The 20,537-nt window shown below is 46.8% G+C and overlaps 2 protein-coding genes across 4 annotated transcripts; one reads left to right on the top strand and one right to left on the bottom strand.

Annotated features, from left to right (window-relative positions):
- Window positions 1–937: 937 nt before the first annotated feature.
- CCDC65 (coiled-coil domain containing 65) lies at window positions 938–12,174 on the top strand. 2 transcript variants are annotated; one of them, XM_032420886.1, is made up of 8 exons: window positions 938–1,251; window positions 1,813–1,980; window positions 7,478–7,647; window positions 8,186–8,324; window positions 9,931–10,128; window positions 10,329–10,547; window positions 11,135–11,287; window positions 11,401–12,172. In XM_032420886.1, exons 1-8 carry the CDS (start codon window positions 1,120–1,122, stop codon window positions 11,713–11,715), a joined length of 1,494 nt encoding a protein of 497 aa, XP_032276777.1. In that variant the 5' UTR covers window positions 938–1,119; the 3' UTR covers window positions 11,716–12,172. The 2 variants fall into 2 exon arrangements, with proteins under 2 accessions (XP_032276777.1, XP_032276778.1); XM_032420887.1 differs by lacking the exon at window positions 10,329–10,547 and having other exon boundaries at window positions 11,401–12,174.
- A 9-nt stretch (window positions 12,175–12,183) lies between these two features.
- Window positions 12,184–17,236, bottom strand: FKBP11 (FKBP prolyl isomerase 11). 2 transcript variants are annotated; one of them, XM_032420888.1, is made up of 6 exons: window positions 15,136–17,236; window positions 14,891–14,956; window positions 14,406–14,493; window positions 14,081–14,114; window positions 13,642–13,712; window positions 12,184–12,418 (listed from the first exon to the last, which is right to left on the bottom strand). In XM_032420888.1, the coding sequence occupies exons 1-6, from the start codon at window positions 15,493–15,495 to the stop codon at window positions 12,201–12,203; spliced, it is 837 nt and encodes a 278-aa protein (XP_032276779.1). In that variant the 5' UTR covers window positions 15,496–17,236; the 3' UTR covers window positions 12,184–12,200. The 2 variants fall into 2 exon arrangements, with proteins under 2 accessions (XP_032276779.1, XP_032276780.1); XM_032420889.1 differs by lacking the exons at window positions 12,184–12,418; window positions 13,642–13,712; window positions 14,081–14,114; window positions 14,406–14,493 and adding exons at window positions 14,130–14,362; window positions 14,562–14,702.
- Between the last annotated feature and the right edge of the window lie 3,301 nt (window positions 17,237–20,537).

The following is a 20,537-nucleotide window of genomic DNA, read 5'->3' as shown; positions in this document are numbered from 1 at the left end:
TTCTCCCACTCCCCCTACTTGTGTTCTTTCTCTAGCTGTCTCTCTCTCTCTGTCAGTTAAATAAATAAATAAAATCTTTATTAAAAAAAAAAAGTTCGACACTTAACCAACTGAGCTACTCAGAAACCCCCATAATCCAATTTTAGGACATTTTCATCAACCCAATATGATGTCTCATGCACATTTAATATTAATCTCCCCTCTCTCTCCTCCAAGCAATCAGTAGTCTACTTTCTGACTTTATAGCTTTGCCTTTTCTGGATATTTCATATAAATGGAAACTTAAAACATGTGGTCTCTTGTGTCTGGCTCCTTTCACTGAGCATGTTTTTGTAGTTCATCCACGTGGTAGTATGCATACGTAATTTGTTCCTTTTTTATTGCTGAATAGTATTCCATTGTATGAAAAGAGCATATTTTGTCTACCCATTCACATGTTGGCGGACATTTGGGTTGTTTCCAACTGGGCTATTATGAGTAATGCTGCTAAGAACATTCCTAAGCAAGTCTTTGTGTGGATACGTTTCCACTTCTCTTAGATTGATATGTAATGGTGAAATTGCTGGATCACACAGTAAATTTATGTTCAACATTTTAAGAAACTGCCAAACTGTTTTCCAAAGTGGCTACACCATTTTACATTCCCACCAACAAAGCATGAAGGTTCCCATTTCTCCACATTTCCCTCCAAACTTTGTTATTACCTGTATGCTAAAATATGGACATTCTATGAAAAACAACCCCCCCCCCAATAAAAAGTTTTAAAATGTTCAGTGAGGAGGCTACGGCTTTTGAGAGGTAAAACGGGATCTCTTAAAAACTGACTGCAGTCCTCCAGCCAGCAGAGGGCGCTCCAAGCCAGAGTCTCTCCTCCTAGCCTTTCACAGCGCCATCTTAGCGAGATCCCCGTTGCTAGGAGACGTAGATGTGTTTGGCTCCAGACCCCCCCTCGCTGCTATCCCAGGCTCTCTCTCGTGGGAGGGCTAAGATCTAAGGTCCCACTACCGTCCAGGGGCAGTTCCGTAAGGCCCTTTTCTGGGGCGTCCTCCTCCTATTTCTTCTAAAGCTGACCAAAGCAGACTGAGGATCCTTGCCTAGATCCACCCCCCGCCCCCAGCTATGCCTAAGAAAAGGAAAAAGGCCAAGTTACCCCTGTCCGATGAGGAGCAGCTGCTTCTGTTTCAGCAGAAGTTGCTGGCAGAGGAGGAGATGGCCAAGAAGAAAGAGAGGCTCCTGAGCCAGTTCTTGAAGGTGATGGCTTTCTGCATTACTCCCCCCAACCCCACCCACTCCCTGCACTGGCCCTGTCGCCTTGACCCTCTCATTGTGGCAGCCTGTTTTCATGCTGGCCTCCCCTCCTCCGGAAATCTTGAAAGCCAAACATACTTAGGTTTCTGGCAACATTGTTTGGGGAGGAGGCAGTTCTTTGTGAAGCACAGAGGGGGGCAAGTGGTATAGAGGTTGACGGTCACAACTGAGCCCCAGACTGGGACAGTAGGTGTTATCAGCTGTCCGAGCAGTCAGAAATTCTGATATACTCCCTGGAGATTACAAACAACATCCTGCTCTGATGTCTTCACCTGAAGGAAATTCACCCTTGCCCTCCCCAAAGTGCCATCAGGCAGTTCCTGTCTTACTTCAGACCCTCCCAAAAACAAGAACAGGAACTCCCTGAGGGTTAGTCATCAGGAACTTTGGTCTCTCAGAAAAGACAAAGGGTAAGGTGTCAGTGACAACCTGTGATCTTGTTTGTTTTACCATAACAGGGCTTTAGGCCCTGACCTCCTGGGGTGTATTCATTCCTTCACACAGGACAAGCTGGCCAAGGAGGAGCACAACAGTGCTCTGAACCTTAACAAGATTAACACACAGTGGAGAACCGTCCTTAGGGAAGTCAAGACCAGAGAGCTTCATAAGGACATTGAGATCCTCAGCCAAACATTTGAACGAGTGGTGGACTGCAAGGACAGTGTCATCAAGGTAGGTGCTCTTCCCAGTGAAACACTTAAACCTGGCTGCCTTGATCTTTTAATAGAATGGGCCTACTGAATTAATTTATGAATCATTTTTTCAGGGGGGAGAGAGAGAGGGGTAGGGAGGGGTAGAGGGACAGGGAGAGAGAGAATCTCAAGCAGCCTCCATGCCCAGAGTGGAGCCTGACGTGGGGCTCCATCTCACAACCCTGAGATCATGACCTGAGCTGAAATCAAGAGTCGGACGCTTAACCGACTGAGCCACCCAGGCGCCCCTAATTTTTTAATCAACCTTAAAGCCCTCACAAGATGCAGGCTGTGATGAAGCGGGCATTAGTAATACCAGTTTTCACTGAAATGAAAAGTGGACTACTGGGCCATCCTCCCTCTCCCCTGCTTCAGCGTACCCATCTTCCTTGGTCATCTACTGCCTGAAACCAGCAGTGTACAATATTAGAGTTGTAAGGCACAGGCAGACATCACCCAGTGACTTGAACTTGGTCTCGCATCTTCACTTCAATGTGCGAAGACTCCGTTCCAGACAGGGGAACTGGCTTGCCCAGTGTCACACAGCCAGTCAGCAAGAGAGCTGGAACCAGAGCATGAGTTTCTTGATTCCTACTCCAGTGCTTTATTTAACCCAATTGTTTGGTCTCTTTGATTCAAGTTCAGTGGCCCTGGATGAATCCGAGATTTCCATGGGTAAGAGCAGTTCTGGATCTCTAAGCAACTCAATCAGCCATATGCTCTTGGGAGATGAGTTGAATCCATACCGTATTCTTTTCTAAGGGATTTTGCTATATCCCTTCTTTTATCCCATTTTTAACCTCTGTTTACTGACTCCTCAGTCTTTTCTATCTTAAAACAACAACAACAACAACAGAAATCCCACAGTAACAGCAAAATATACATTGTCAGCCTGGCATGCCCCCTCTTGAAAAGACGCATCTCCTTCACAGCCTAACTCCTGAGGGAAAAAAATTTCAGTAGACCTGGGCAAGCTTCAAGTGATCCATATGAAGAGTCCCCAAATTTGCAAAAACCATTATACATTAGAATTCCTTACCCCACCAGTTAACCTTATGGCTTTTTAAGTGACTTCTTCAGACCCTTATTGAGAGTTATCAAATACTTGCTGAGAAGAGAACCAGCAGTGTTCATTTAGGGATGCTGAGCAGTGGTCAGGCTCACCCTTAAGCCAGCTAGCTTCCAGCTTTGTAGCTAATGCTTACAGTCCCCACCTTAGGTAAATCACACACTGCTAATTAAGCACCTTCAGGGTCATTCCTGAATAACCGAACCTACACGTGTTAAATGTGCAAATGTTAGTGATCCTCACTTGCTGTCTCCACTTCTTCACTTCCTGTTTGTCCTGCATCCCACATCTGATTTCCACACTTCCCTAGGAAGTTGCTCTGGGAAAGACTACCAGGCTCGAATCACGGATACTTTTCATCATTTAGTCTTCATCTAACCCGACTCCTCTGTGGCACGGACTTTTTTAAAAAGATTTTAATTATCTATTTGAGAGAGAGAGAACCCGAGCAGAGGGGAGGGGCAGAGGGAGAGGGCCAAGCCAACTCCCCGCGGAGCAAGGAGCCCTACGTGGGACTCGATCCCAGGACCCCGAGATCACCACCCAAGCTGAAGTCAGATGCTCAACCAAGCCACCCAGGTGCCCCTGTGGCACTGACATTCTTGGTCACACCCTCCTTGAAACTCTCCTTTGGTTTCCATGACACCATTCTTTCCTGGCTTTTCTCCTGCCTCTGGGATATATAGCGAATCCTCTTTGTGAGTTTATCTTCCTCTCTCCAACGCCTGAACTTTAACATTTCCCACGTTTCTAAGTCTGGCCATCTCACCCTTTAACCAGGTGTCTAGGGCCTAGACAGTCGTGCTCATTACCCTGACTTAATTTTTTTTAGATTTTATTTATTTATTTATTTAGAGCGAACACGAGTGGGAGGAGGGGGAGAGGGAGAATCTCAAGCGGACTCCTTGCTGAGCGAAGAGCCTGACACAGGGCTCGATCTCACAACCTCAGCTGAAACCAAGAATCAGCTACTCAACCGACTGAGCCACCCAGGTGCCCCTCATTACCCTGACTTTATTTTTTTAATTTTTTTAAAAGATTTTATTTATTTGAGAGAGAGAGAGAGCATGAGAGGGGGGAGGTCAGAGGGAGAAGCAGACTCCCTGCTGAGCAGAGAGCCCAATGCGGGACTCGATCCTGGGACTCCAGGACCATGACCTGAGCCGAAGGCAGTCGCTTAACCAACTGAGCCACCCAGGCGTCCCTACCCTGAGTTTGAATACCACTTTTATATTAATGACTTCCAGGTTCTGTAAAACCAGCCTGGATCTCTTTTGTGAGTTCCACATCATTCTATTCAAGATTCCTAGGTATCTGTTCCTGGCTGTTGCATTATCCTCACAACCAAACTCAGGAGCTCCCCCTTCCCTGGCCAGGCCCAAACCAATTTTTCCACAATCTGCTCTTCCTTACTCTCTATTCAGGTGGTCAGTGCCATTCACCAAACCACCCAACAAAGAAATCTGGGAAATCATCCTAGGTTTTGCCTCCATCCCTGACTTGTTACTAAGTTTTGTATAAATCCTCTGCTTAAGTATTTTTCAAAGCTATACCCTGCTCTTCTTCCCCATTGTCCTGCTGCAGGTGAGACCTGGGCATCTTCTCCCCTATGGACTGTTCCAACAGTCTCCTATCTTCCAGCCTACGTGCTCAGCCACCTCTAGATCACTGTCGACACAACTACCAGGATTATCTTTTTGAAACAAAAATCTGATCCTGTTATTTCCACTGCTTAAATTTTAGTGGCTCCCCTCTTCCACAGGAAAAAATCCAAACTCCAGGAAAGAACATCAAAGCCCTTCATGATCTGGCCTCTACTTGTACCTTTCACACAGCCCACCTTGTTTCCTACCTGTGTTTTTGCACATGCTGTTCCCTCTATCTGGAATTCTCTCTTCCCCATTTCTTCAGTCTTCCTGGCAGACTATCACTCCTTCAGGAGTGCTACCAATGACATCTGTCCTGTGAAGCCTTCCCCGGTGCTCTTAGTCAGACGTAGGCACTCAGTCTTTTATATCCCATTGTCACTGGTAAATCATCAACCTCATAGCAATTTCCATGTTATACTGTAAATTTCTGTTTATGTAACTCCTTTCCTACTGCAAGACTGAAAGCTCCTTTGGGGGGCAATGAGCATGTCTTTTCATCCCCGAATCCTTGGCACCCAGCACAGTGCTGGTAATGACAGGTTTAGTAAACATTGGCTGAGTGAATGAAGAGGCTTCCATTATCAGCACCTATTTCAAAAGATCCCGTTTCATACCAAACATTTAGGTAAAAACTAGCCCTGCATAGAGGTTGTGATAGTTTGCAGTGAGTGGCTCAAGGTGCCTGATCATGTAGGCATTCACTAAATCCTTGTTGTTGTTTCATTCACTTTAAAAAAAAAAAGAAAAGATTTTTATGTTTAAGTTATCTACACACCCAATGTGGGGCTCGAACTCACAAGCCTGAAATCAAGAGTCGCACGCTCCACCGACCAAACCAGCCAGGCACCCATTTCATTCATTTTAATTTTAATTTGTTTTACTTTTTTGAATAGGTAATACACTCACATTATTCAAAATTCAAAAGATAAAGTTATATAGAGAAAAGTGCCCTCCCACCAGTGCCTTCCAGCCATGCAGGGCCTCTCTCAGTCATTTTAGTTTCATGAGTAAACCTTTTTTTTACACAAATGGTAGTACTACATACTGTTCTGCCCCTTGTCTTTTTCAAACAATATATCCTAGGGACTATTCCACATTAGCCCATAAAAAACTTCTCATTTTTTTTTTAAACAACTGCATAGTATTCTATATTGTAGTTTAACATGTTACCTTGTCTTCTGTATTTCCTAGATCTTGGTAATTAGATCTAGAAGGTTGGAGATGTTGTATTCTTCCATCAGGAGGCTGGTTACCTCTCTCTCTTTTTTTTTTTTTAAGATTTATTCATTTGAGAGACAGAGAGCATGCGAGTGGGGTAAGGGGCAGAGGGAGAGAATCTTCATGCAAACTCCCCGATGAGCGTGGAGCCCACGGCGGGGCTCAATCGCACCATCCCAAGATCATGACCCAACCCCTAATCAAGAGTCAGATGCTCAACCGACTGAGCCACCCAGGCACCCTGTCTGGTAATCTCTTTTTGTGCTGTTAGCAGCTGTTGATTATCCATTCATTCATTGGGGATTGCAAAATGCTGATTTTCTAATAGTATCATTCCTTTTTCATTTATTAGCTTGAATACTGCTATAAAGAGATACTTCTATCATTCAGCATTCAGTTACCAAGAGGTATAGTTTATACAATAAAGGCAGCATAAATACTTGATTCTTTCTTTGCCCTTTATACACCATTAAAAAAAAAAAAGAATGGATTGTCTGGTATCCTCCAATGGTAACTGATTTTTTTAAGTCTCCTTATAAATTCATAAACATAACTGATATTTTTCAATCCATTGTAGTTTTTATCCTTACGGATGCTCACATTGTCTTTTTGCCAGTGTGTGTTCCAGTTATCCAATACTACATAGCACAGCATCCCTAAGTTAGTGACTTAAAACAACAATTTATTATTTCTCATGATTCGTTGATCTAGTTCACCCGCGTGGTTCTTGCTTGCTGTCTCTCCTACAGTTTTCAGTCAGATGTCAGGTGGGGCTACAGTCATCTGACAGTCAGCTGGGAGGGAGCTCAGGTGGGCTGTTGACTGGAATGCCTTAACGTGGCCCCTCCCCAGGCACTGCCCTTCTCACAGTGTGATGGCTAGGTTCCTGGAGGGAGTGTCCCAAGAACAAGCATGCCAAGGGGCAGGAAGCAGAAGCTGCCAGGCCACGTAAGGGCTATGTCTGCAACTGGCACGTGTCACTTCCACCCTATTCTAATGGTCCAAGTAGTCACAGCGTCTGCCCAAATTCAAGGAGATGGAAAAGAATACCTCTTGATGGAGGAGTGGCAAGGTCACATCGGAGAAGATGGTAGGATAGCAGATACTGTTATGCCCATCTTTGGAAGATATAATCTGCCCCAGTGAGATACTTTTCTTGGTTCCTGCGTTCTTTTGACATGACCCTATTGGTCTTTCATAGCTGCTTTTCTATCTTGTACGACAAGATACCCTAGGTTCTACTTGTTTATTTTCTGCCTCAGACCTTGGAGCAGCCATTTCTCCAAGAACCCTCAATTCCTTTTAGTGGTAGCCTCATCATTATAAATGTCTGTTGTCCCTAGGACACTGCCTGGCTACGTGGGGTTCCCTGATGTCACTCTTACTTTCCAATCATGAGTCAGAGAACCAGCTCTCCTAGAGCCAGAGAGCTGGCATCAGGAACTAGGGGAAAATGCCATTCATGCCATCCAGCTGAATACACTTTTATTTTCTCGCACTGATGCCATTCCGCCGAAATGGTAACTCTGTTCCCTCCCCAGTCTTTAGCCAAGGACCTGTCCGAAGCAGAGGAGCAGTACGCCCATGCCCTGCGCAGTCACCTGCACAACATCGACCAGCTCTTAGCCCTGCAGAGATGCCGGCTCAGCCGCCTAGAGGAGGGTTACAACGCGGAGCTGGAGGCCCTAACTAAAGAGTTTGAGACAGAAAGGTATGCGGGCCTAAGAGGAAATCGGGGCTTGAGTCCAGGAGAGTGTCCAGAGCCTGGGTCAAGGAGCTACCTCTAAGCGGGCGGCCAGCAGCCTGGAGCAGCCCGCCTTGCTTATGACATGACCGCCACCAGAGACCATCCAGAGTTCCTTCTCAGCTAATGTGGGTTTAAGCTGGTGGCTTTAGCCTCCCTATGCCCATGCCAGGTTTCTATCTGTAACACCCTCACCACCTACTTTCAGCTATCAAAATCTAACCCATCTGGCAGGGCACAGGGAGGGGAGGGAGACTTCTCACTGAAACATTTTGTACTTTATTGCTTTTCGTGTCATATGAATGTATTGCCTATTCAAAAATCAAAATAATCTTATTCACTCTTTCGGACCCTAAAACGAAGAGAGCCTACCCTCCCTCTCTGACCCTTCAGTACCTAGGAGTTTGAACCACTCGTGTAGTTTTACTACATACTGCTTTGAGTTGTCCTTTTTGGTCCATATGCTTTATCCTTCAGAGCAGGGACAGTGTCTTATATCCCACAGGAAGACAATTACTGACCAGAATGAAAAAGAGATTCACTACCTACAAGATGTCTTCATGGCCATGGAGCAGAACTATATAGATTCTGAGTATGAAAGTAAGCTGGAGTTCCAGAGCATGTGGGATGATCTCAAAAACAAGGTATGGAAGGAGAGTAGCTGGGCAAGAGCTGGGAGAGAAGGGAGAGAAAAATGCTCTAGGCCACTGGAGGTCCTAGAGACACCTAACCAACACAATCAAGAAAATGCCTGTACCCCTACTGCATTTTGTAATTTTGTAGAAATTCGTTGGGAAGAACCATTCTGAAATGTCAAGGAAATGCATTTTAAAGCTAAAAGGCACCAAGGAGATCATTTGGCTTCACACCTGTGATTTGTAGATGAAGAAACTAAGGCCCAAAGAAATAAAATGATCTGCCAAAGTCATGCTGCTGCTTTGTGATAGAACCAGGAGAATTCAGGTCTGCCCTTGGCCCAAAGTGCTATCCACCATCCTAGAGGCTGCACACTTAGCTATCCTGCAGACCTGGGTTTGGGCATGGGGTTCTTTTTTTTTTTTTTTTTTGGCTCCATAGTGTTTTGTAAATTTTTTTTTTTTTTAAAGATTTTATTTTTTATTTATTTGACAGGGAGAGACACAGCAAGAGAGGGAACACAAGTAGGGGGAGTGGGAGAGGGAGAAGCAGGCTTCCCGCAGAACAGGAAGCCTGAAGTGGGGCTCGATCCCAGGACCCTGGGATCATGACCTGAGCTGAAGGCAGACACTTAACCAGCTGAGCCACCCAGGCGCACCATGTTTTGTAAATTTTTAAAATAAGCTTCCTACATTTAAAATTGCGGGATTTGGGGCGCCTGGGTGGCTCAGTCGGTTAAGCGGCTGCCTTCGGCTCAGGTCATGATCCCAGGGTCCTGGGATTGAGCCCCGCGTTGGGCTCCCTGCTCAGAGGAGAACCTGCTTCTCCCTCTCCCTCTGCCTGCCTCTCTGCCTTCTTGTGCTCTCTATCTCTCTGTCAAATAAATAAATAAAATCTTTTTTTAAGATTTATTATTTATTTGACAGAGAGAGAGACAGCGAGAAAGGGAACACAAGCAGGGGGAGTGGGAGAGGGAGAAGCAGGCTTTCTGCTGAGCAGGGAGCCCAATGCGGGGCTCGATCCCAGGACCCTGGGATCATGACCTGAGCCGAAGGCAGATGATTAACGACTGAGCCACCCAGGCACCCCAATAAATAAAATCTTTAAAAAAATAATAAAAATTGGGAGATTTCAGCATGGGGCCTGGCTGGCTCAGTCCATATAGCATTAGACTCTTGATCTCAGGGTCATGAGTTCAAGCCCCATGTTGGGCATGGAGCCTACTTAATTTAAAAACAAAAATTTTTTTTTTTTTAATAAAAGAAAAATGGGGGAGATTTCACATAAAAACCCAAAATTTTAGCTTCTCCTGAAAAAAGATCTGGTAACACTGGGTCACATTTCCAAATGGGAATACATTCGTGTGGAGCTGAACAGATCTGCTACCCCCCTCCCCCAATGACCATGGAGCATTTCTTCTCTGGTTCACCACAGGCCCCCTCTAACTTGCAGCACTTATTTACATCATCTGCCTGGTCTTCGTAGGCGTTTTCATTGGTGACCTCTGCACTGTACTGGGTTATAAGCAGTTCAAGAGGGTGAGGGTGCTGGAAGCAGTAAAAGGGCACTGACAGAGTAATTCCAAGCACTGGCTATTTTGGTGCCACTTCCTAGAATTTAGAAGAGAAGCATTTTCTAAGACTGAAACTGGAGAACATAGTAGAAGATCTGTGGAGAAGGTTCCAGGATGCACTCAAGAATTACACCGATGCCACAGAGGACCAAAAGATTGCCTTTGAGACTCTGCAGGTGAAAGATGAGAAGAGCTCCAAAGAGATTGAAGCACAGATGAAAAAAATACAGAGACTACAGGTGAGTGCAGCCAACTGGAAATACTCACTGCTTTAACTGCTCCATTATCCCCTGGTCATCTTCTCCCAGTTTCCACTGGACCCTGTCACTGGTTGGGGAAAGACGAGATCCTTGGATTTCAGTCCCCAGATTGTCCTTTTACCTGTCTCACTGAAGACCTTTAGCTTGTCAGGGGTTTCCTCTAAACTCTGTTCTTCCAGGACTCCATAATTATTTTAAAAAGCAAGATCATGGTGCACAGCCGTGAGAGTGAAGACCAGAACCAGTACATTCGTAAGGACAAGGAGCTGGTCCTTGCCCAACTGCGAAAACTTAAGGCCCAAAGGACTCAGGCCCGGGAACTATCCCAGGAAAACTTAGTCAAACTCACCTTGGAAAGTAATGCCACCCTCAAGGCCCTGAGAAGGATCGTCGATAAGGTAACAGGGGAGAGGGCAGTCAAACAAAACCAAGGAACTTGGCTCCCTGCGAAGTGAAAGGGGTCTGAGAGAGGTAGAGGGCTTTCTCCTGCTTCCTGCCTGAGTGGACATCTGGAGTACCTTTTTTATTCCGTGTTCCCTCCCCTCTCACATTTTAAATTAAATGAATTAATAATGAATTTGCTAAGCCTGTAAAACACTTGGAATAGTGCTTGGCACCTAGTAAGCACTCTGTGTTAGATGTATTCATTACTCTTTTTTTTTTTTTTTTTTAAAGATTTTATTTATTTATTTGACAGACAGAGAGATAGCGAGAGCAGGAACACAAGCAGGGCGAGTGGGAGAGGGAGAAGCAGGCTTCCTGCCGAACAGGGAGCCCGATGTGGGACTCGATCCCAGGACCCTGGGATCATGACCTGAGCCGAAGGCAGACGCTTAACGACTGAGCCACCCAGGCGCCCTGTATTCATTACTCTTGTCTCACGTTTGGATGAATTGCTTCCCTGGGTTTAAGCAGGGGAACCAGCTCCACTATTTCCCCTCCCCACCCCCTTTCCTAATAAAAGGTCTCTTCCTGCTTCTGATAGGGTGAAAAGATCCTGAAACTTGCTGAAATATGTAGGAAGTTTGAAACAGAGGAAGAAAAAGTGCTGCCTTTCTATTCATCAGTCTTGACTCCCAAGGAGCAGGAGGAGATAGAAGAAATTTACCCAGAGGAGCTTACCGAGCAGCTCGCAAAGGTAAAAGTTCCTAGGGTCCAGAGGCCATCACCCAAGGTTGGGGATCATGGGGTACTGGGCTGCATTTGCTAATGGGCCTCAACACGCACCTTCTCCCTTTAACCAACTCCCAGGTGATAGTAAACTACACGGGGATGGAGAATTTCTGGAAAAGGTACAACAAAGTGAAACTGGAGCAACTGAGCCTCCAACATAGACATGTCCAGTTGTTAGAAATCAATGGGAAGTTGCGGGAGATGCTGAAGCAGTACTTGGATGGCATCTCAGTGAGTGACGAAGTGATGAGCCAGCTCAACCCACTCTTTATCGTCAACCATCGAAGTAACTTACCCCAGCCTTTGTCCACACCTACCACCCAGCCAGGTGACAAACCACCTCCAACCACTTACATCATTGAAGCAGCCCATGTGATCTCCCACATCCTGTGATATAAGGAGAAAATCGCTTTTCAAACCCCAAACAATTTTTTGAGAGACCAGAGGACTTTGCTATTAAAAATTTCCATGAGGTTTATGAGCTCCTTCTATGTTTGCCATATTGGACAGAGCAGTCTACTTGGAAGAGACTAGGAATACGGTGGCCCCAGAGAGTGGAGATAATAGCTAGGCAATTATCAGGAGGTTCATTGTTCAATGAAGCACTGCTTCTTCGAGTCTGGGCACTATGAGGGCCAGAACCAATACCTTTGGGATGTAGAGATCCTATGGGAACATTCAAGAGCAGGTCCTTGGCGGTAAGTTAGGACAAGAAGAGGCAGGGGAAGAGGTGATCCAAAGCCTCCAACCACCCCAATGTCAGGCAAGATCCAACTCAGAATGCCTTTTACCCCAGCCCTTTACCTCATTCCCACTTACAGCAGTAGCCTCAGAAAGTACCAGGTGAAGAATCCAGAGAAATTTTTAAAAATTATTTATTATTTCTTTTTGCTCTTGTTTCGTTTCTCTTCCTTGAGCTTCTTTCTGGAGACTTTAGGTCTGTTGGCCTTTTTGTATAGGTGATACCCAATGAGGCCCAGGAGGGCTGGCGCCATGGCCATGCCTATCAGAGGCAAAATGCCCTTCACCAGCTTTTGCCAGTAGTTGGCTCGGATCAGTGCAATCAGCTCCACATCAAACTGCAGCACTGCATCCGCTGAAGGCAGAGAGGAGGTGAGGGTTAGAATCTCTGCATTTTATCCAGGGCTCAGAATCTAAATGAAAACAGGGAGGGCGGGCCACACCACAGCAAAAACTATGAAGCTGACAAGATTTAAACATGTTGAGTTCCTTTAGACAAAAGTAGAGAAGGGTTATGAGCAGACTCTACTGATAGTTATGTTTACCCCAAATCTCCAAGTGTGGCTTGTGTTCAGTGACAAGTCTATGACAGGAGAGGGAAACTTTCTGTGGATCTAAGACATACAGGCTGTTCGCCACTGATAAGTGAGAGAACCTCTATACTAACTGTACTCCCATTTCCAAAGAGCCACATCGATAGAATCTTTGCAGGGCTGAAATTAACTGGATTTAACCTAGACATTTTAAAATGTCACCAACCAATGAGCACATGCAATGTGACTGTTAGAAAACATAGATGTTTCAACACAGACGAAGGAGGTGGCTTAAGAAGTAAGGAGCAGGTGAATGAAGAGGAGTGAGTCAGGGAGAAATGCAAACACTGGAAATGGGGAGATCACAGAGCTTTGGGTAAAAGAGTTTTTCTTTAGTCCCATGACCCTCTTTGCGGTTCTTCCTCTAAGTTGGAACTAGGATAAGAACTTTTATCCTAATAATCTGAAGTACAAAACATTTTAGCTAATAGAACATTTGTCATAACCCAAAGCAAGAGATCTGCATCTTAGGAAATCTGTCCAGTGACCTGTTGATAGCTTTTAAAGTTATAGGGTGGACTTGGCTTCCAAAAGTTGTTTTTTGTTTTGCTTTGTTTTGATTTACTTGACTGTGAATATTTTTACTGCCTCCTCCCTGGTGGAGCCTGAAAGGAGGGGTGGAGATGTGGGGATAAGCCATGCCAGCTGCACAGATGACACAGGCTGGAGTTGTGGAGAAAAGGCAGGAAAAAGTCTAGAGTTCTGAGAAGGGGTAGCAGAGGCAACAGACCCAAGTGGCTCAAGTAGGTGTCTCCTCCCTAAAAAGTTGCTTTCTGCCAGAGGGAAGCTAGGTAGCCTTAACAGATTCTAGGTCTCTAGTCCCTGTTGGTGATCTGAAGAGGAAAAAAGCAGCCCTCCAGAAGGAGGCCCCAGCCACCCCTGGCCTTTTCAGAAAACTGGATTTAGACTTTTTCAAGCTCCAGACAGAGCTCTGAGGGCCTTGGTATTTTGACTGCCTTGAGAGAGAAAGGCCTCATCAGATTACCTGGGATAGACGGTGGGAATCCCCGTTTTCCATAGGCCAAGTGAGAAGGAATGATTGCCCTTCGCTTCTCTCTGAGGGAAGGAATGTGAATCACAGCTAGAGGTGGGACCAGGTGGGCCCGCAGCCTCAGTCCATCTGCAGCCCCACCAGCAAAACTCTCTGGATATTCACTCCAAATGATGAACTTTCCCACCTGAGCACCAAGAAGGTTGACCAGGAAAGGTCTCTGTCCCCCCATATGCCTCAACTCCTCCAACAAAACCCACAGTCAGATAGGCACAGTGGCTTTGGATGCCCTTAGGGGTCCCAATGACCCGGACCTGCCCAGTGCAAAGCCTTTATCACACATTCTTCTGCCTCCTCTAGGAGCAAGGATAGCAAAGTAAGCCTCCCCCCATGCAAAGGGGGTACCCAAGCCCACCCCTGCCCAGATACTCACCCCACACACATGTCTAGAAGGCTCTGCTCCAGACCTTGAGGAAGAAGACACAACTGAACAGGAAGCTACCTACATTCCCCAAAATCCCAGGAGAGGAGGATCTAAGGCTCCCTACGACCCTCAACTGAGCTCCCCACTTCTCAAATCCCTGGTTGCCAGTGGGGCATGGGGCAAAAGGAGTGTTAGAAGCCATATTTGAACCTCAGGAGGTGACCGGTAGAGTCCGTAGAGTCCTGGGGGGCATTTCCAATGTATTTCAGGGCTTGAGGAGGCGAAGAAGGGCTTAGGTTGGGAAGAAACAGAATGGGAGGCGCAGGTCACATACCTGGGATCACCTGCTTTTGGCCAAGTTCTATAACCAGAGGGTCTCTGGTCAGCGAAGTGTCAATAATGCGTCCATCTAGCAGACTGCCCTGTGGGGAGAGGGCAGCAGGAGCGCACACCTAGTAGCTCCCTCTCAGCAGGCGCGCACCACACTCACCTGGGCCCCCGGGCGGCGGCGGCACCCCCCTCGCAGCTGCAGCCCAGCAGTCCCCTCTGGGCAGAAAGCAACAGGAAGCCCCAAAGGGCTGGCACTTCTCGGAGCTCTCCCCACCCTCCGCTTCTCTGCGCCGGGGCGGAACTGGCGGAAAAGCGGGGAAGGGAAATGGGCAGGCAAGAGGAGCGCCCCTACCCCCGCCACGTGCTCGATGACCCCAGAGCTCCAACTTAACTCCCGCACCGCTTGCCACGTGTCGCAGCCAACGCTGACGTGTTCCAGCAGGGCGCCGCCCCCTCCCAGGCCCCGACCCGGCCCCCCAGATCCCTCACCGTGTAGTGTACGTGGAGCGTGTCTCCAAAGGCAGCGGGCTCCGCACACGGCTCGGGGGGCTCCACCTATGATCGGACTGAGGGAGTCACGCAGGCTCCTCCAGAGATCCCGTTCCTGCCCCTGCACCCAGCACTCCCCTGCCCAGTTCCCGCACCCGCTCTCCTCCCCGCTCCCAGGTTCGTTCAGACCCCCTCATTCCCTCCCAAGGCCCAGCCGCCGCAGCCCCGGGACACCCTCTCCTCACCAGGGTCTCCACTTGGAGGGTCCGGACGGGACTTTCGGTTTCAAACCCAGCCTCAGTCCGGCACACCGCCCCACTGAGCAGCAGCAGCAGACGGAGCGGGAGTAGTGAGGGGCGCAGGGTCATGACTGGACGCGGGCCAAGGCACGGGGCACCAGGACAGGCTGCTCGGGGGGCGACGGCTAGGACAGCGGTTCCCTCGGCGCCCAGGCCGGACTGGACGGGACGGGACGGGGCGGGTCGCCACGCGCCAGCTCCTCCTCCAGCAGCCCTTCCTCCACCTTGTCCCCACCTCCTGGAGGGAGGAGGCAGCCGGGATACCTCCCTACCCTCTAAGATCGGAGGTCGTGTTTTATGACCCATCCGTTAGCCGTTCTGTCCCATAGCGAGGGGCTGGATCACTTAATAGCACCCACTTACGATGACCTACTGTGTGCCAGTCACTTTTCTGTAATCCTCAAAACCACCCTGAACAGTAGGCATAATTGTCTCCATTTTACAGATGCGGAGCTGGGTGTTCAGGTTAAGTAACTTGCCCAAGGTCTTCTAGCTAGGTGGCGACAGAGACAAGATTCAAACCCAGGATTGCCTGAGTCCAGTGTGTTTGCTTTCTTTCCTCTGAAGATATGTCTCTTCACACCTGTCCTGGCAGTGTCTGGTTGGCCCACCCCACCCAGCAGTTGTTAAAGAGAGCATCCCTCTCCCACCTCCAGCCCTTCAGCTTGAATTCTGGAGGTCATAGGAGGCAGGGAGCTGTCTCATCTCCCTGTTCTTTGGAAAGCTAATTTCAGAGAGCCAGGAGCTATTTTCCTGTAAGGATGGGGTGAATGCCTTATCTTTTCCTGACACCAACGTATCCCTCCTCCTTTATCAGCAAGCGTGTAAAAAGGGCAGCTACCTATAACCCATTTGTTTGTGCAAGGACCTCGGATTTTATTTTTATTTTGCCCAACATGGGGCTTGAACTGATGCCAAGATGGAGTCTCATGCTCTACAGACTGAGCCAGCCAGGTACCCCAAGGATTTCAGTTTCTTAAAGGGGTTTTAAATTATTTCAGACAATGCAACCAGTCCCCTTTTGTACGATTTAAGCCCTCAATGCCCACTCGGGCCATGGCATCTGAATTCTGCTCCCTCAAAAAGTCATCAGTGAGCTCAGTCACCAAATTCTTGGGTCATTTCTTGGTCCCTTGTCCTCTTTAGCATCTCTCTCGTATTTGATGCCATTGAGCTCTGAATGCCCTCCCAAGCTCTAGATACAACTGCCTACTGGGTATCTCCACCTGGATGTTTGACCAGCACGTCAAATCAACACACCCAATACTGTACTCATTCCTTTTTCTCCATCCATCCCATCTGTAACAATCTAGAATTCCCTATTTTCTGTTTTCTGTTAGTTTCTGTTAGTGGCTCTGCTGTTAGCATTCTCCTAGATTCTCCTCTCATCTCCCACATCAACCAGTCTCCTTTGGATTCTCCTTCCACCACCTCTCCAAGGGCTACTACCCTAATTAAGCCCTCATTACCTCTCTCTTTGGAGTTGTTGAAAAAGTCTCCTCAGCAGGATGGCAAGGGAATTTCTAGGGATGATGGAATGTTCTATATCTTGATAGGGAGGTGGCTTATATGGGTGTATGCATTTGTCAGAACTTATCAAAATATATGAGATCTGTGCATTGCACTGCATGCAAATTATACATCAAATTATACCTCAAATTAAAAAATAATAATAAACACAAAACTACATTTCCAAGTCTTCCTTAAAGCTGGATAAGGCCATGGGACTAAGTTCTGGCCAGTAAGACATAAACATAAGTGTTGGAAATATTGTCCTGGACTTCCAGCAAGGCTCCTTAAAGGGAATTAATTCAGCTAAGCAGTGTGTCATTGTGTGCTCCTCCTCCTCTCCCCAAGCTCCTTCCCTTCCTTTGTTCTGCTGCCCGGAATGTAGAGGAGATGAATTACACTCTAGCAGTCACATCAGACCATGAGGTGACCATGAAGATGAAGCTATGTGTGAGGACGGTGAAGCAAAAAGAAGCCTAAGCCCTGGAGTCCTGGGATTGAGTCCTGCATGGGGCTCTCTGCTTGGCAGGGAGTCTGCTTCCCCACTCTCCCTTTCTCAAATAAATAAATAAAATTTTAAAAGATTTTATTTATTTGTCAGAGAGAGAGAGCACAAGCAGGGGGAGCGGCAGGCAGAGGGAGAAGCAGGCTCCAGACTAAGCAGGGAGCCTGAAGCGGGACTTGATCCCAGGAACCTGGGATGGTGACCTGAGCTAAAGGCAGATGCTTAACCAACTGCACCACCGAGGCATCCCTAAATAAATAAAATCTTTTTTTAAAAAAAAAAGAAGTCGTCTAGATAACCGTAGAGCCACCATTCCAGACCTGGACTGTCTATCACCAGACACTTTTTAACTGAGGTAGAAATGAATTTCTATCTGGTTTAAAAAAAGGACAGAGAGAGAGCACTCTAAGTCCCTCATCCCCAGCCTCTTCCTACTTTCGCCCATTCTGTACACTGCTGCTATCTGCTCAGCTCCAGTCATGGAGCCTATGGCCCCATATTGCCCAGTGAATAAAATTCAGACTCCATGACGTGCCAGTTGAAAGCTTTGACCATCTGGTCCTAGTCTGCCTTTCCAAACTTGGCTTTTATTCCATTAAATTGAAGCCCTTTTAATGACAGCAACCTCATCTTTCTCATTTCTATACTCTCATTGCCTAGTATGGTGTTTGATATATAGATGGGTCAATAAACATTTATGAATCGAACCAAATCCTCTTCCTGCTCATGGACTGTGGTCTGGCATCAGATGAACCTGCGTCATGTGTTTCCATCTCTGTGCCCTGGCTCATGCTCTTCCTTCATCTGTCAAGCTGCCTCCAAACCAAGCTCAAATATTACTTCCTCTGTAAAGTCCTGATTCCCTTATTTAGAAGTCACTTCTCTTATTTCTGAACTTCTAGCATACACTGGGGGACATTATTATATTTTCCCTTGTGTTGCAATTGTTTGTGTATGCCCCACTTCTCCCTATCTCTAAAGAGCCAGCTCACTGATGGCAAGGACAAGGTTACGATCACGCCTGGAGTCCCCTAGGTACTAGCTACACAATACCCCCCCCGTATAACAGATTCTAGACAGATGTGTTTTATATTGAATAAATATTATGCTATGTAATACTTTTTCTTTTTGCTATGTGATACTTTTAATAGAATTAAAAATATCTAACTATACTGGGGTGCCTGGGTGGCATAGTTGCTTAAGCATCCAATTCTTGGTTTCAGCTCAGGTCGTGATCTCGGTGTTGTGAGATCAAGCCCTGAGTCAGGCTCCACGCTCATTGTGGAGTCTGCTTGAGATTCTCTCTCTCTGCCCCTCCTGCTCATGCTCTCCCTCTCTAAAATAAAAATAAATCTGTAAAAAATATATGTATAATTATACTAACTTGGAAAACCTCCAAGACAAATATATATACCCTTATGTTTTTTAAAAAAAAAAAGCGAGGAGGAGGACAAGAATAGATCCTGGATGGCTCAGTTGGTTAAGCGTCTGCCTTCGGCTCAGGTCATGGTCCCAGGGTCCTGGGCTCAAGTCCCACATCGGGCTCCCTGCTCAGCGGGGAGTTTGCTTCTCCCTCTGCCTGCTGCTACCCCTGCTTGTGCTCTCTGACAAATATTTTAAAAAATAAATTAAAAAAAAACAAGAATAATAGATATGAAAGGAGTCCACTTATATCTTAACCCCTCCCCAAATGTGTGGAGGTCTAGCTCTTTAAAAAAGAAAACTACCAAAAGGAGGCACACTAAATAGCCACAGGTGGTTACCTTGGGAATGGGAGTGAGAAAAGTAGAGGGGAACAGGTTCCACATGTCGCTCTGTATACTTATGTTTTGTTTGGATGTTCTGCAATGAAAATTACTTTGGTTACAAAAATAAACTTTAAAATTAAATATTAAATGAATGACCACAATATATAAGAATACAAGGGAATGTGTGGGAGATGTTGAATGAGTTGAGCTAATGAAACTAAAGAGGGAGGGAAGAGTCCTTGTGATTAGAGAGGTCACGGGCAGCTTTGTAGATCTTAAAGAAAAGTGGTATTTTTTAAAAAGTGAGAAAGGGGATAAAGGCAGCAGGTCAGATGTCAGCTATTTGGGGAAAATGAGTGGCCCAGTTTGGCTAAAGTAATGGATTCCGGCAGAGGAGTAGAGAGAGAGAGTTGCAGAGGGAAGCAAGAACTGGTTGTGGAGAGCCTGAATGTCAGACGAAGGCCTGGGAAGCCACTGAAGGTTTCTGAGCAAAGCTGTGACCGCGCACACTGCTCTGATGCGTGGGCTGACTGCAACAGTGTCATGAAGCTGGAAGGCTCCTGCCCAGTCCAGGTCTGAGGCTTTGTCCAGGATGGGAAGGGGAAGTGGGGGTGGAGTTGGGGGGGGGCAGTGTGGGAATCGGGCAAAACTAAGACAACAATATCACCCACAGAGGGCAGCACAAGCCCACCTGAGCCCAGAAGGGAACCGGGAGGAAGGAGCTTTCCCTTTGGATCAAGTTAAGAGGAACCTGAAGGACAGAGGAAGGTGAGATGGTTGTGGGAAAGGTAGGGAAGCTGGCACAACCCTGACTGGAGGCACAAGTTTGAAATCAGAGGGCCACTCCTAGAAAGGCCTCCACCACCTTCAAAGGTGTCTTGTCAGTGAGTAGAAGAAACTCTACCACAGCCCCCTGGACTCACAGGGTGCCCACCAGGTCCAGTTTGGTTGAGGACAATGATGTTTATTCATTCATCAAGGCTGAATGCCTATTATGTGCCAGACAGTAAGCAGGGCACTGCTTTTTAAATATTTTTAATATGTTTATTTTTAACAGACTTAATAAACAAAAAGCCTGTGAGTCAGCATATGTAAATCTGGATTCAAAATCTAATGCCATATTTTCAAGGGCATGTATACCTTAGATGACCAAATGTTTTCTTTCTAGGTATGGTTATGCCCTCATTCAGCCCACTCTCTTCTGCAGCTCAGGGCCAAAGTGACACACACAAGCAGACACTCACCTTCAAGCCGTGATGGTGTACAGTCCTGACCCACGTTCCTCACTTCCAGACCTCCAGCCACTGCACTGCTCCCTTTCCCAAGGTTTGGACTTCCTCAGATTTAACCTTCTCTTCCCTTTGCTCAGGAACTCGGGGTCATTCTTACCCAATCCCAGCAGCCAGGGCCAGGAAACCCAATTAGACTGAAAAACCTACAGAGGAAGGAAGGCCTCTGGATCCTATTGCTCCCCAGTGACGAGCAGGATACTTACTCTATCCCTCCAGTTACCAGGTTAGAAAGTAGAGAGCTGGACTTGAGCCCTCCTATCTCCACACCCTTCAGAACTGGAAAAGAAGTGTTCT

This window comes from Phoca vitulina, unplaced genomic scaffold, assembly GCF_004348235.1.
Source record: "Phoca vitulina isolate PV1807 unplaced genomic scaffold, GSC_HSeal_1.0 scaffold23, whole genome shotgun sequence".
Taxonomy (NCBI): Eukaryota; Metazoa; Chordata; class Mammalia; order Carnivora; family Phocidae; genus Phoca; species Phoca vitulina.
Note: the sequence above shows the minus strand (reverse complement) of the source record. Positions and strands in the feature narration are given on the sequence as shown.

What these genes read in the sequence shown, in the direction of transcription:
- CCDC65 (XM_032420886.1), top strand. Translation starts at nt 1,120, where the DNA reads ATGCCTAAGAAAAGGAAAAAGGCCAAGTTACCCCTGTCCGATGAGGAG. An exon ending in GCAAGGACAGTGTCATCAAG is followed by an intron (nt 1,981 to 7,477) that starts GTAGGTGCTCTT and finishes TTCCCTCCCCAG; the next exon opens with TCTTTAGCCAAGGACCTGTC. An exon ending in AAAGAGTTTGAGACAGAAAG is followed by an intron (nt 7,648 to 8,185) that starts GTATGCGGGCCT and finishes TATATCCCACAG; the next exon opens with GAAGACAATTACTGACCAGA.
- FKBP11 (XM_032420888.1), bottom strand. Translation starts at nt 15,495, where the DNA reads ATGGGTCATAAAACACGACCTCCGATCTTAGAGGGTAGGGAGGTATCC. An exon ending in CCCTCCAAGTGGAGACCCTG is followed by an intron (nt 14,957 to 15,135) that starts GTGAGGAGAGGG and finishes GTCCGATCATAG; the next exon opens with GTGGAGCCCCCCGAGCCGTG. An exon ending in CGCTCCACGTACACTACACG is followed by an intron (nt 14,494 to 14,890) that starts GTGAGGGATCTG and finishes CTCTCCCCACAG; the next exon opens with GGCAGTCTGCTAGATGGACG.